The 14093-nt window shown below is 46.7% G+C and overlaps 1 protein-coding gene across 1 annotated transcript; it reads left to right on the forward strand.

Moving 5' to 3' along the window:
- The first annotated feature begins 383 nt into the window (after positions 1-383).
- Positions 384-9963, forward strand: HNRNPUL2 (heterogeneous nuclear ribonucleoprotein U like 2). Its single transcript, XM_024748840.1, has 14 exons — positions 384-1206; positions 3076-3211; positions 3505-3581; positions 3772-3911; positions 4227-4317; positions 4405-4517; positions 4738-5001; positions 5175-5297; positions 5662-5790; positions 6490-6658; positions 7997-8197; positions 9251-9324; positions 9589-9696; positions 9813-9963. The coding sequence occupies exons 1-14, from the start codon at positions 666-668 to the stop codon at positions 9891-9893; spliced, it is 2247 nt and encodes a 748-aa protein (XP_024604608.1). The 5' UTR covers positions 384-665; the 3' UTR covers positions 9894-9963.
- Positions 9964-14093: the final 4130 nt, after the last annotated feature.

Below are 14093 nucleotides of genomic sequence, written 5' to 3' on the forward strand. Positions count from 1 at the left end.
CTGCTTTCCTTCTGGCTTTTTTCTCTCTCAAGAAGTGGCTGCACGAATAGACACTAGGGAACAGATATTAGCGAGCAAGCCCTACGACAACAGTGTGATCGGGTCAGACGGAAGTAAGGGTGGTGACGGGGTGGGAGGGGCGTGTGGCGAGGGAGGTCCGGGCGGCTGCGCGGAGCCCCGGCTGGAAGTACGGAGAGACGGGTGCGCACACGCCTCGGTACTACGAGGCACTTGAGCTGAAGCCAGCCTTTCCCGTCTCCGGCTCCGGTGCGACTGCGCCGTGAAGCCGCTGGCGGCGATTGGCCCAGGGGGTGAGAGGGGGCGGGAGGTAAAGAGAGGGAAGTCCATCGTCCTCGGCGCGCGCCCACCCGCCCGCCCGCCCGCGGCAGGGGATCCAAGGGGGCTGGAGAGGAAGCAGCTCCCTGCTGCGTTGTTTTGGGCTCCGAGGGCCGAAAGGGGGAGGGAGGAAGGGCCAGAAACAAACACTACGTAGCGGAGACTGCGTGCGGCCTTCTGCCTGCGTGCCTACGTGCGTGCGCTCGCTCGCGCGGGCTCAGTGCTGGCGCGTGAGGCGGAGGCGGGCGGCGGCGGCGCCTGCGCGGTCGGGCTCGGTCGACGGCTCTCAGGGGAGGAGGCGGCGGGAGGCGGAGGAGGCGGCGGCGGCGATGGAGGTGAAGCGGCTGAAAGTGACCGAGCTGCGGTCGGAGCTGCAGCGGCGCGGCCTGGACTCGCGCGGCCTCAAGGTGGATCTGGCGCAGCGGCTGCAGGAGGCGCTGGACGCCGAGATGCTCGAGGACGAGGCCGGCGGTGGCGGGGCCGGGCCCGGCGGGGCCTGCAAGGCGGAGCCTCGGCCTGTGGTCGCGTCGGGCGGCGGCCCGGGCGGGGACGAGGAGGAGGACGAAGAGGAGGAGGAGGACGACGAGGAGGCGCTGCTTGAGGACGAAGACGAAGAGCCACCCCCTGCCCAGGCCTCGGGCCAGGCCGCACAGCCGCCGCCGGAGCCCCCGGAGGAGGCAGCCGTGGAGGCCGCGGCCGAGCCCGATGCTTCCGAGAAACCAGCGGAGGAGGCCACAGCCGAGTCAGGTGGGGTGAACGGTGGCGAAGAGCAGGGCACCGACAAGGGGGAGGAAGATGAGCCGGAGGATCGGAGCGGAGACGAGACGCCGGGATCCGAGGCGCCGGGTGACAAGGCCGCAGAGGAACAGGGTGAGGAGCTGGCAGCGGAGCGGGTGCGCCCCTGACCCAGCACCAAGCCCTGCATCGCGGGGTTCGATTCCCATCGCCATTCGGTGGGACTCCCCAGGGGAGGTGGCTTTCGTCCTCTACCCACCTTTTTGGGGGGTTTGACTACCTCTGGTGGCCCCACTCTCTGCAGGCGGGAGGTTCCTGCCTAACTTGGTTGCTTGGTGGTAGTGGATGGAAGTAAGCGATGTTGCTTGCGAACTGCTTATGAGCTACCTGTTGGAGCAGCCTTCCGCGGTGCTGGTTATCTTTTCCTAAACCGAGAATGCACTGAGGAATTGTTGATTACCCGGACAGCCAGACCGACTGTTGGAGGCTTCGGCCCGACTGTTGACTTTTTCGCCATAAAATTAAGCAATAAGCTCAGTTCGTCAAAGTTCGCTCCATCGAAAGCTCAATATTAGAGTTTGAGCCACACCGAAAATCTGGAAATCTAACATTGCTCCTGCTTTAGCAGCCTGTGGTGTGAGGGTGTCAAGTTTAATCGTTAACTACGGAAGAAAAAATTTTAATTTACGGCATTTAGAATGTTAATCAACATTATTTGGCTAGGGGTTTAACCTTGCCTGAATTCTTACGACTAAATTTTAATCTTTCATTTGAGTAGATGGATGAGCAAATTTGTATATTTGCTGTACACTTAGCCAGCTTTTTACATTTTGGGTCCTTGACTTCCTGAATTGAAATGATTGGGGTGTTGGTGGGTCCATTGAGTAACCTTATGGAAGAGACTCTATAGAGTTGCCCTAGGGAGTTAGTGACCTTTCTCTCTTTGAAGTAATTGGATGGTTGGAGCTGATCCATAACTGTCTTGTCAGAGTAGGGAGGAAAACTAGAGCTGCTTCCCATTCTTAATATGAAGTGGCTTGCTTTAGTTCCTTTTATAATACATTTTTAAGGCTGCTGCTTGGTATCATGGTATAATTGGAACCCATTCTACAACAGTCACATGCAACTTGCAGATTGTCCTATGTTCTGGAACAAAAATCCCATTACATAACCTTTGACTTAACGTGTACCGCCAGATAGCAGATAAAAAAGGTTGAGGGATAAAGGACTTCTTTAAAGAAGTTATTATTAAAAACTTTAGTGTTACAAACCAAAAAAGGCCAAGGAAAAATTGTTTTTTTTCTCCTTTTGTGAAGCATGTTGCTAAATATATGACAACACTTTTCTGCCCCAAATTATGTGCAGTAAAGATGCAGTATTATTTGTGGGTCTCTTGTGACTTAATGGTTTGCTCCTGCAAGTTTCAGTAAAAATCTGTGATAAAAATACAGCTCTGTATATACACCATAGTCCATTAGCTATGTAAGTAAAGCTGTGGATGGCTGTGCGTTTCAAAGCTGGAAAGGCAAACCCTTAAAAAAAAAAAATTGAGGCTTCTGTAACATGAACCTGTGGAAAAGTGTTGGAAAACATATATTAAGTGTCCAGCTTAAATCCAAATCTGATAGTCAGGAATCGAAGTTAAGCTATGAAGTTTTTAAAAACTCATGGGATGTTTCTTTTATGTCATATTGGTGGGAAAATCTGCAAGTTTGACCTGATTTAAGCAGATAAATTTAGAATGCAAAAATTGCCGAATTTTTAATCTACTGGCTTGACTGTAATTAGCCCATAATGTCCCTTTTTTTTTTTTTTAAATAAAATCCCAGCCAATGACAGGAAGATGAACATCTTTGGAAATAAAACATTCTGTGAATGCCACGGGAAAAACCTGGCTCTTCTGACTAGACAGATATGCAGGTCCTCCTTTAGTTTCTGTTGGTTCTGAGCTTATTATACACTCCAGTATGAAAACTGCTGATTTTCTTTCCCTCCTTTTTGTAGGAGATGACCAAGATAGTGAAAAGTCAAAACCGGCAGGCTCAGATGGTGAGCGGCGGGGGGTAAAGAGACAGCGGGATGAGAAGGATGAACATGGCCGAGCTTACTATGAATTCCGAGAGGAGGCTTACCACAGCCGGTGAGGGAAATAGTCCCTTTCATTGAAGGGAGTGTCTGCTCTGATTTTGGTATACCTGATGTTGACTGGAGAGTCTGGAAAGAGGGGTGGATTAAAAATGGAATAGGTTTTTACAGGCCTAAGTTTTAGATTAAATCTACCCTGAAAGCTCCTGTTGCCCTTTTCACATTTGTTGAAAGAAGCTGTCTGCTGGAATTTTATATTTGCTGATAAACAGACCTGATGTCATGCAGACACCTCTCCAATTAGAGGACTTTGGTTACACTGTATTTGCTTTTCTCTCATATGTATAGTTCAAAGTCTCCACCACCCCCGGAAGAAGAGGCAAAAGATGAGGAAGAGGATCAGACTCTTGTGAACCTGGACACGTGTATGTATAAGGCAGACAGGTTGAGGTTTTAAACCAATCAAAAGTGATTTTGGAGATTAAAACTTCATGGCCTGCAGCTTTGAAAAGATTTAAACTTTGTATCCATTCTTGAGAACTGGGTATACTTGTGTTCTATTGGTGGCTTCAAGTGTTGGGCATTGGAGTAAACAGATCGCTTCTTTCTTAACAGATACCTCGGATCTCCATTTTCAAGTGAGCAAAGACCGCTATGGAGGGCAGCCGCTTTTCTCAGAGAAGTTCCCCACCCTTTGGTCTGGGGCAAGAAGTACTTACGGAGTGACAAAGGGGAAAGTCTGCTTTGAGGCCAAGGTAGTGTGTACAGCTCATTAGGACCGTTCATTTATTAAATTAGTCATTAGACTGCTAATGGGCTGTAGTGGGTTCCAGTACATAGTAGTTTACTGCCCACCAGTATTCTATTAGTGCAGAAAAAGGCACCACGCTTGAATGACAACCGTAGCTCCAGTAACCGAGAAATTGACCCTCATGGCTTTGGTTTAAGTTTATTGACAGTTGTTTTTCTGACGTTGAGTTGTGATAGTTGTCGTTTTCGGTTTGTATCAAAATCTTGTCTAACTCAGACTTTGCTCGAGTATCTGAAAGTTCCTTTTCTGACTTGGCCAGGTAACCCAGAATCTCCCAATGAAAGAAGGCTGCACAGAGGTTTCTCTCCTTCGAGTTGGATGGTCTGTTGATTTTTCCCATCCACAGCTTGGTAAAGTTATTTTTAACATAACCATTTTAGTGTTTGCTGCTCTGTGGGAGGTTTGTGTGTAGGTAACTAATTTGCTGATTATTCTAGGTGAGGATGAATTCTCTTATGGTTTCGATGGACGAGGACTCAAGGCAGAGAATGGGCAGTTTGAGGAATTTGGCCAGACTTTTGGGGAGAGTGATGTCATTGGCTGCTTTGCTGTAAGTGCTCCTGAAAGTTGTAGATTTGTAGCAAGGAGTAAATAGAGGGCACTAGGGATCAATTTGCTTCCCATCGGCTGCTGTCTTTTCTGCCTTTGATGCATTGCTCACATAGTTGTTTAGTACAGCAGTTGGAATAGAGAAAAAAAAGATTAAAATGTAAGATAATCAACCTCAAGCTCTATGTGCCCATAAATGCTCTTGTCTTTCGTCGTTGTAGAATTTTGAGGCTGAAGAAGTAGAACTTTCCTTTTCCAAGAATGGAGAAGACCTTGGCGTGGCATTCCGTATCAACAAGGAATCCCTGGCTGACCGGGCCCTCCTACCCCATGTCCTCTGCAAAAATTGTGTTGTAGAATTAAATTTTGGTCAGAAGGAGGAGCCCTTCTTCCCACCGCCAGAAGAGTTTGTGTTCATCCATGCCGTGCCTGTGGAGGAGCGCGTGCGCACTGCGGTCCCTCCCAAGACCATAGAGGAGTGTGAGGTATGCTGGAGAGTGTGCAGAACCTTGGTGCTCATGCTTGGAATGGTGGGTGGGTCGCTTTTCTCCTGAAAACTTTACCCAGCTGGGAGAAGGGGAGGATGTTCTTAAATTGGGCTTTGTAAACATGACCCTCACTTATTTTTTATAGCATTCCTGGTTCTATTTACTTGCAGGTGATTCTGATGGTGGGACTGCCTGGATCTGGAAAGACCCAGTGGGCACTGAAGTACGCAAAAGAAAACCCTGAGAAAAGATACAATGTCCTGGGAGCTGAGACTGTGCTCAATCAAATGAGGGTGAGTTGCTGGGAGGGGTTAGTCAGCTGTGATGTTAGCTCTTGAGGTACCAAGAAACTTATATAGGAGTTGGTCTTTTAGGTGTCTGAGAACAAGGGCCCCACAAATAAAGAAATGCGTTCTCAGTATGTGTTTATGGTAGATTTTTTTTATTTTCCTTTGCTGTGTTGTCAAATCTGAAAGCTGATAAAGTCTGGAGTTTATCCAGATTGAGACTGGAAATGAGTTCTGTAGGAAATGGACAACATTCACAGCACTGAGCAATGTCAGTGAACTGACGTGGTGGTGTTGTGGCATTTACCAGTGATTCTTGGGCTTTAACTTAGTGCGTAACTCCTTGTGTTTCTCTTCTTAAACTCATTAGATGAAGGGGCTCGAGGAGCCACAGATGGACCCCAAAAGCCGAGACCTTTTAGTTCAGCAAGCCTCCCAGTGCCTTAGTAAGCTGGTCCAGATTGCTTCCCGGACAAAGAGGAACTTCATTCTTGATCAGGTATTGTTCAAACATTCAAAAGAAACCTAATTTAACAATAGGTCCAAAGATAAAAGATTTGGTATCCATTTAATCTGATAAAATTGCTCAGGGACTTTGCTGGTGGTCCAGTGGGTAAGACTCCGTGCTCCCAATGCAGGGGGCCTGGGTTCAATCCCTAGTCAGGGAACTAGATCCCGCGTGCATGCTGCAACTAAGACCCGGCACAGCCAAAATAAATAATATTTTTTTAAATCCCTTTAAAAAAAAATTGCTCAGAGTCAAAATAGGGTGCATATATAGAGAAAGACTGAATTAAAGTAACAGAATCAGGTTACCTGATTATGACCAAGTGGTTGTGTTATGGTTGTAATGTGTTTTGAGCTCAGAGATACAACTCTTAGTGTTTTTACCAGAGAGTGTATGGACCCAGACTGTAAAACACATTCTAGAGGCAATGGAAAGAGCGTTGGAGCTTTGGATTCATGGCTCCACTACTTACTAGGTTTGTGACCTTGGACAAGTCTTGGCCTCTCTGAGTCTCGATTTTCATGTTGTGTAAAATAGCATAACATCATGTAGCTTTTGAAGAATTCAAAGAGATTGTGTAAATAAGACCCCTAATCTAGTGCCTCACTTGTGAAAGATGCTCAGTAATTGTTGGTTGAATTAGTGTTTAATTTTTATTCCTAAAACGTGTATTACTCCTCTTGTTCCTAGTGTAACGTGTACAACTCTGGCCAACGGCGGAAGCTATTGCTGTTTAAGACTTTCTCTCGGAAAGTGGTGGTGGTCGTCCCTAATGAGGAGGACTGGAAGAAGAGGCTGGAGCTAAGGAAGGAAGTGGAGGGAGATGATGTGCCTGAGTCTATAATGCTGGAGATGAAAGGTGGGCTAAACTCGACAAGTTAGGGGTCCTGTCCTTGGTCCATGCACACCTCACTGGAGCCTCTTAGCACCTGGAGGATTCTCCACATGTAAAGTGTACATCTGTGGAATAAATTAATGGGTGTGATCACTTGAAGATTAATGAATGAGCAGAGTGAATGGTGAAGCAATAACTCCTTGATTCATTCTGATAAAATACAAAAAGAGAAATGGTGATAGGTCACAGGATGATAGCCTTAAGGCAGAGGCTTCAACGAGTCAGTTATTCATTTAGTAAATACTTAAGAGTGTCTACTATTTGTCCAGTACTGTTCTAGACATAGGGAAAGAATGAATGAAATGAAGCTCTGCCTTCACCGAATTTATATTCTAGAGATGGGACATGCTTGTGGTTCAAATTAAAATGGTAGTGGTTGGAGTGAATGATCTCGTCAGTATATTTTGATTTCTAGTATCACATTAGGCCTGTTTTTTATTTTTGTTGTTTGTTTGTTTTGGTTTTTGATACGTGTGGTACAAAGCCTTACAGCAAGGTTCCCTAGAAGGCAAAATTAACTATCTTGATTGATCTAGTTTTGTGCCGTTCACCTCAGAGTTTGGTTTTTCCCCTTGCTGCCTTCAGCGCCTGACATCCCACCTGAGCTGTCAACTACTGGCTCTTTGAATTCTGATAATGCCCAGGCATGGGAGCTGGTTACACATTTAAGAGTTGGATTCTCCAAGTTTACTTAGAATGAACTAGGCCAGTCCATACCGGTTCTCAAGCACTTGGAGGAACTTAGTTCAGTTTTATAAAACGGAGGGCTAATCATCTCAGAATCAGGAGAGCCTCATTGAACTGAATTCTGCTGGGACTCAGCCTCTGAACTTGATGTCTAGAGACTGGCAAGTGTGCTGGCCCATCATACACAGGTGGTTTTAATGAGGACCCCGTACTCTTGTTAACTGCTTTTCTTGTATAGATGAGTAAGTGCCTTTAGGCTGGGGTCAGTTTCTTCTTGAGTCTCTTTAAAAGTGTATTTCTTATCTAACCAACACCAAAACTTTCTCAGTTACTTTTAGCCTCTGGCTGCCTGCTTCTGTCCTGATAAGAAACCTTAACCCAGTTCACTCTTAATTTATTATGGATCACTTGAGAACTTGTAAATCTACAGTTTGCAGATAGCCCTTTGCCTGGGGCTGTTACAGTTTAGGGAAAACCCGCAGAGTGAACCCAGCACACGTCTGTGCATTAGTAGATGAGGCTTAGAAAATCCTATTCTTGTAGTGGGGTTTTCATCATGAGATCTTACCCGTCTACGTACTTGGAGGCCCACAAGCTTCTCTCTCACTCTTACAGCCAACTTCTCTCTGCCTGAAAAATGCGACTATATGGATGAGGTGACATACGGGGAGCTGGAGAAGGAGGAAGCTCAGCCCATTGTCACTAAGTACAGGGAGGAGGCAAGGAAGCTGCTGCCGCCCTCCGAGAAGCGGACAAACCGCCGAAACAATCGAAACAAGCGAAACCGGCAGAACCGAAGCAGAGGCCAAGGCTACGGTGAGTCCTGGGGACCTGCCAGCCCGAGCCTCAGTCTGTTCTCTGTGCTGAGTGCAGCAGAACCCACAAGGAAAGGGCAGGCAAACCAAGTCAGATCACCAACAATAAGGAAGTCCCTTCGTATGGAGCTTATTTCTTCCTCTGTTCTTTACTCCCAGCTTCTTGTGCTTTTTCCATAATCCTTCAACAAAAGGTAGTTATTTTTCAACAAAAATATTTGTTTCCTTGAAAAGCAATGCTTGAGCCTGTTCATTTATCTGGTTTTCATTTTTACATATGGATTCCCCATTCTCTATTGTAGTTTATTTGAAGGATTTGTGCAGTGAAATCAGATTCTTCTCTTTTTCCTTGCTACTTTGTCTATTGGATCAACCCAGCTGTATAGAGCAGAAAGTGAATGCATTATTCAGTAATCTGGGGGGGGGTGTTAGACAGTAAGTTAGCTTATTAGTGGAATTAATTTCCCTCCTGAATGTCTAGTTTGTCAGTTAACACCCCCCGCCACAGTGTGCATTCACTGTGCATTAAAAATGTGTGTGTGTGTGTGTGTGTGTAATTATAAGTGTAAGTCAACAAAATTTTTGAGTGCCTGCTATGTGCTGGGCAGTGGGAATACCAACAGTTCCTACCCTGGAAGAGCTTATCATTTAGACTTTGTTCGTTTGTATAAAATGATGGGTCTGGGTTATATGATATCCAGGATCCCTTCCAGGGCTGAAAGTCTGTGACTCTACGAATGGCAGTTTTTACTCGTGTTTCTAACTCTGCCATGTATCCTTTTGGCATCTTAAATGTTTTGCAGGAATTGGGGAGCTTCAAAAGGTGAAACCAAGGTGGCTTGGTTTTCTTGTGTCTCTATTCCTCTGCCCTCCCCCACCTCAGACTTTTTAAAAGATCCTGGCTGGTGCTTTAATTAACATTGTCTGAGCCTGGCAGAAGCAGGCCTCCTATTCCCCCAGAATTGCCTTTGGCTCCGACTTTTTGATTTCCACTCAGATGTGGAGCCAGGACCCCATGCCAGCTGTCTGAGCGCGCTCTCCATTTCTCTTCCAGTGGGCGGGCAGCGCCGAGGCTACGACAACCGGGCCTACGGGCAGCAGTACTGGGGGCAGTCTGGAAACAGAGGGGTGAGTGCAGCTCTCCTTCTGCTCCTCCCTCTGGGCCGTGACAGCCATTCCTATTGGCTTGGGGGAGCAGAGTGGTTTGGGCTGTTTTCTCAGGGCTTAGGGTTTTGCCCATTTAATTTGTTCCTCTGGAAGACTTTATGCTGGGAAGGTTAAGCTTGTTTATAATATCAAGTGAAGATGTGTCTCATTTAAGACGGGGGATAGCAGTGGATTGTGATGCTGAAAGCCCATACATCTTCACTCTTTCTCTTTCTCCTTTCTCAGGGTTACCGTAATTTCTACGATCGATACAGGGGAGACTACGATCGGTTCTATGGGCGAGATTATGAGTACAACAGATACAGAGACTATTACAGACAATACAGCCGGGATGTAAGTATCATCTGGGGATAGAGAGATGAAGGGGGGCAGGGCCAAAGGGATGAGTGTCATGCCTCCATCCTCAGCCAGCTGTGGCTCCAAGTGATGGAGTTTCCCCTTTCTTCTAGTGGCAGAATTACTACTACCACCATCCCCAGGACAGAGACCGATACTACAGGAACTACTACGGTTACCAAGGGTATCGGTGAAGCCCCTGCCATTGTCGCCTGTCAGCCATGAAGCTGAATCTCTGGGGGTGCCAAGGCCACCAAAAAAAAAACAAAACTGTACATTTTTTTTTAAAGTTTGTTGAAAAGAATATTGTCTTATTCTATAAAACATTTCAAACCTAGTTAGATATTTGTAATCAAAAAACCATTTGCTCAGAAAGCAGCACTTAGGGCTGCCTGTCCTATACCCTGCAGTCAGACAGGAAAAGAACTGAAAATGTCACCCTTCTGACATTCTAAGGCAGCTGGACTGGCAGCCGAGTAAGGGAGAGTGATGGCGAGGTAGTGCAGAGAGGGTGGGGAGGCGTGTGAGGGCACTCTCCATACAGGCAGGAGCGGGGACAGAGGGAGAGCTTGTGACTGGGGCAGTGAAAATAAACGATCAGCTCTTATCAATCACTTGCACCAACTAACCGTTTGTATTTTCTTTACCGACCTTTCCCTCTTGGGATATCTGGTCCGGTGGGCTGGGAGGCCATAGTGTCCCTGTGTCCACGTTCCTGTGCCTTTGTGCTGTCTGGCTGAGGCATGGAGACTACCAGTTGGGCGGTTCTGTTACATAGGATCCCCACGCCAAGGAGGCATGGGGACTGTTCCTGATTGCAGAGCAGAACAGCTTGCAGCCTCTCTGTATCTGTTAATGGATTTCCATAAAATCCGGGGGAAGAGTTGGGGTTGCAGCCCTCAGCCTGAAGACTGTGATTTGCCAGTCTCTACTCTCTGTCTTCCAAGGTTGAGAGACAGGTGGGAAGTCTCTGAAATCATCTCTGTTAGAGAATCTGTCCTCTTATAGTTCAAGAGAAGGAACGTTTCTCAGGGTTTCAGCTCACACAGAAACGAAGCAGGATTCTTTTCACTGCAGCAGGATATGTATATAGGCGAATCCTGTGGTGTGGGTACCAGGCCCAGGCGCTGAGAATAGCAGCTATTTTCTACAGTGTGGAGGGCCGGGGCCCTGCTGGCTTTTTTGATACACAGATAGAGAGTGAATAGAAGAGGGGAGGGTGGGGGGTGGGAGGCAGCTCCGTGGGGCTGCTGGAACTTGGGAAGAGCATGAATGCGAGCGTGTGCAGCGTGTGCATGAAAGAGAGCACCCCTTTCCGACTTGCTGAAACAGGATTCCTCCTGGGGTGCCTTCCCTGTGTGTCCCAGAGAGGCCTCTAGCCAAGAGACTTCAGTCGGGAGAGTTATTGTTTTGTAACTACCAGCACCCTCCCAGTTCTTGACAGACAGCTTCAGGTTGCGGGTTCAAGAATACGGGTGGATTATGGGAATGCTCTTTCAATACTGAGCTTCGGTTTTCATTCACCTTCCTGCTCAGCATTGTGTCAGCCAAGAGCTTACTCAGCGAACACCACACATTGCTGCACTTCCTGGCGAGGGGAGCCCTGGGTTGTGCTACTAGAAGGTACTTCACTTCCATTTCCTTACCTGGGCAGTCCTCTGTTGAAAATTTTGTGCTGAGATTTGACCTCTCTCCCCCTCTCCCACGGTTACTGCCGTGCCCAGGAGGGTGTGCAGGCCCTCGTCCTGGCCCTCTAGTCGCCCTTCTGCTCCACAAGGACCTCTGACCCGGAGGCTGGAATGGGGGGCTGGTAGGCAATACTTTTGCTTGCTCAAAATGATGTCCTTTCTGTGGGCACCTGCTTTTTCTGTGGTGCCATCAAATGGATTTGTGTGTGGCAGTGGGTGAAGTGATTGCATGAATTTTTCTGTAACCCACTAACTTTTTATTTTCATTAAGGGGAGTTTTTGAGAAAGTTTTGCTCATAGTGTCAGGGAGGTAAAAAGGAGGAGGTAGAAACTGGAGCCCAAAGAGATTCCCTTAGGACAAGATTATGTTATAACAGAAAATTGACTCTGAGGCAGAAGCTGCCACCCCTATTCAAACGTTTAGTTCTCCAGCAAATAGCATCTTTTTATAGTCTACAACACGGTTCGGGGATGCTAGGCCCTCAGGACCAGGGGGACAAAGCTTAAGCCGCTTTGGGTTTTTTGGGGGGGAGGGGAGGTACTTGCTGTTAATCTTTGACACTAGAAAGTCGTTTTTTTAAAAAAAAGCTTTTTCTAGGTGGGTGGAGCGTGAAACTGCCACGTCCTTGTCGGTTTAGTCCAAGAGATCACTCGCAACAACAGTAGATGTCTGGGTTTTGTTTCTGTCTTTTTTTATTATGAAAAAACAATGTTAAGGGGGAAAATGTGGATTAACAGGCGGGATCCCTACCCTTGTTTTCCTTAGAAGACTTGTTTAGTGTTTTATCAGACGTCTGTTGTAGTTGTAGATGGAAAAGCTTGTGAGAAAAACAAACACCACATGGAGCCTGTAAATGTTATTGCACAACCTGTAAAGCATTCTTGGAAGTGGCCAGTAAAAAAGGGTTTTACCATTTAAAAAAAATGTAACTGTGTCATTGTTTACATCTGTAACTTTTTCCTCCCCTGTTCTCATTACAACATTATGGCAAAAATGTAGGCACGGTAGCTTCCAGTTTTAGAATAAATAACCATTTGGATTGAATTCACCCTCTCTCCTGTCGCTGCACTGACTGGGTAGAGTGTGTCATTGGGGGCTTTATTTCTGATGCTGCTTCTCAAGTTGTACTGGGTTCCAACCAAGGATGGCTTTCCTCTTTCATGGCTTTTCTCCCTTCCTATTCTGCCATGCTTTCACCTGGGAACCAGCCATACCTTCACTCGGGGTCACTCGGGGTTTGTTGGCTTACTTAAGTGCTTGCTTTTTTAGTAAGAGCTTGAGCCGTTGGAGTAGAAGAAAATAAATGATAACTCATGACCTCTGTGTATTTGGCCTATACTAAAACCAGTTGGATGCTTGAAGTTAAATGTAGGGTTCCATTTAGGAGCCAGATTAAGTTTATTCGTAATTACCACTTAAGAGGAAAAGCCTACTTATTCAACAGAAGATGTTTGATGGGGATTCTTTCCTAGTGACTATGTAGAATGAGAAGGTAACTTTGACAAAAGCACTACTGCATTACTAGCACCGAACTGATATTGATTGTAACTTCTGATAAATGGTCAAGGACTTATTAAGGCTGGGCTCCCACAGGCTTATGACATCTAGTGTTTTGAAGTAGTGGTGATACAGGTATAGTTACTGCTCTAACTCCTCCCTCTGTACATGATAGAGATTCCCACCCCAGGGGCTTACAGCTTTGGGCCCAAAGGCTATCCTTGATTTCAGTGTCTGCCCATTCTCTAGGGTATTTAAAGTTACTCAGTGTTACAGCTAATAATTTAAAATGGTTATTTATAGCTCATGCCTTGTCTCTAGTAACCTCTAGACCCCCCCCTTTGCCCCCAGCTAGGGCTGCAGCCATTCACCCCTAATCTGATGCGTATGAAAATTGAACGTGTAGAAAAATTGAGCAGAGGTTGCTTTTTTTTTTTTAATAACCTAATTATCAAGATTACATTTATTGAGCACTTTTGCCTTCTTACCAAGCCTGAGCTGATGTGGGCATTTTCACTTACCCTTCTGGAATTTGCCCATCACTGTAATACCTTAGGAAAAGAGAAAGATTCTTTTAGTGCCTTCTATGCCCTGCTTGCCATTTAAGCATGTATAGTACAATCGTTGGATATCTGAATGCCTGTCATAGGCCAGACACTGACAGGATGCAGGGATTAAACAGACTTGATCCTTAGAGGAGTTTTCAACGGGCACTAAGAACTAAGCAGGCTCCTGAACAGAACGGGGTAGGTCCCCACTTCAGGAGGGCAGCCAGGTTACTTTCCTTGGTTTCTTCCTCTCTAGGATGAGGGAATTAAATATCTCCAGGGCCTATTAGGGCTCAGGAATTCATCAACAGCGGGGAAGCTGCTATTCCTGAAGGTGCCTCAAGTTCACTGGGTACTCCTGGAGCCTGTGGAGACGTCCATAGGAAACTTAAGTTCAGTTCCTGGTAGAACCCCCTTTATTCCTTTGGTTTCCTCTTTGTCCCCCTCCCCTGCTGTCTTCCTGTGTGAAGGTGTGGGGAAGCTGGGGGGCGATGTGCTGTCTCTAATATAGGTCACCCCCCCCTTCTGCAAGGCAGCCTCTAGCAGCCGACCCTACCCACAAGTGTATCCCAGGACAAAGCACGACCCAGGCTTGCCCCGGGAAGCATGTGTCACTGGGTAGGGGGTGGGGAATCTTGACAACCCTTGAGGAGCAGACAT

Source organism: Neophocaena asiaeorientalis, unplaced genomic scaffold (genome assembly GCF_003031525.2).
Source record: "Neophocaena asiaeorientalis asiaeorientalis breed wild unplaced genomic scaffold, Neophocaena_asiaeorientalis_V1.1 scaffold43, whole genome shotgun sequence".
Taxonomy (NCBI): Eukaryota; Metazoa; Chordata; class Mammalia; order Artiodactyla; family Phocoenidae; genus Neophocaena; species Neophocaena asiaeorientalis.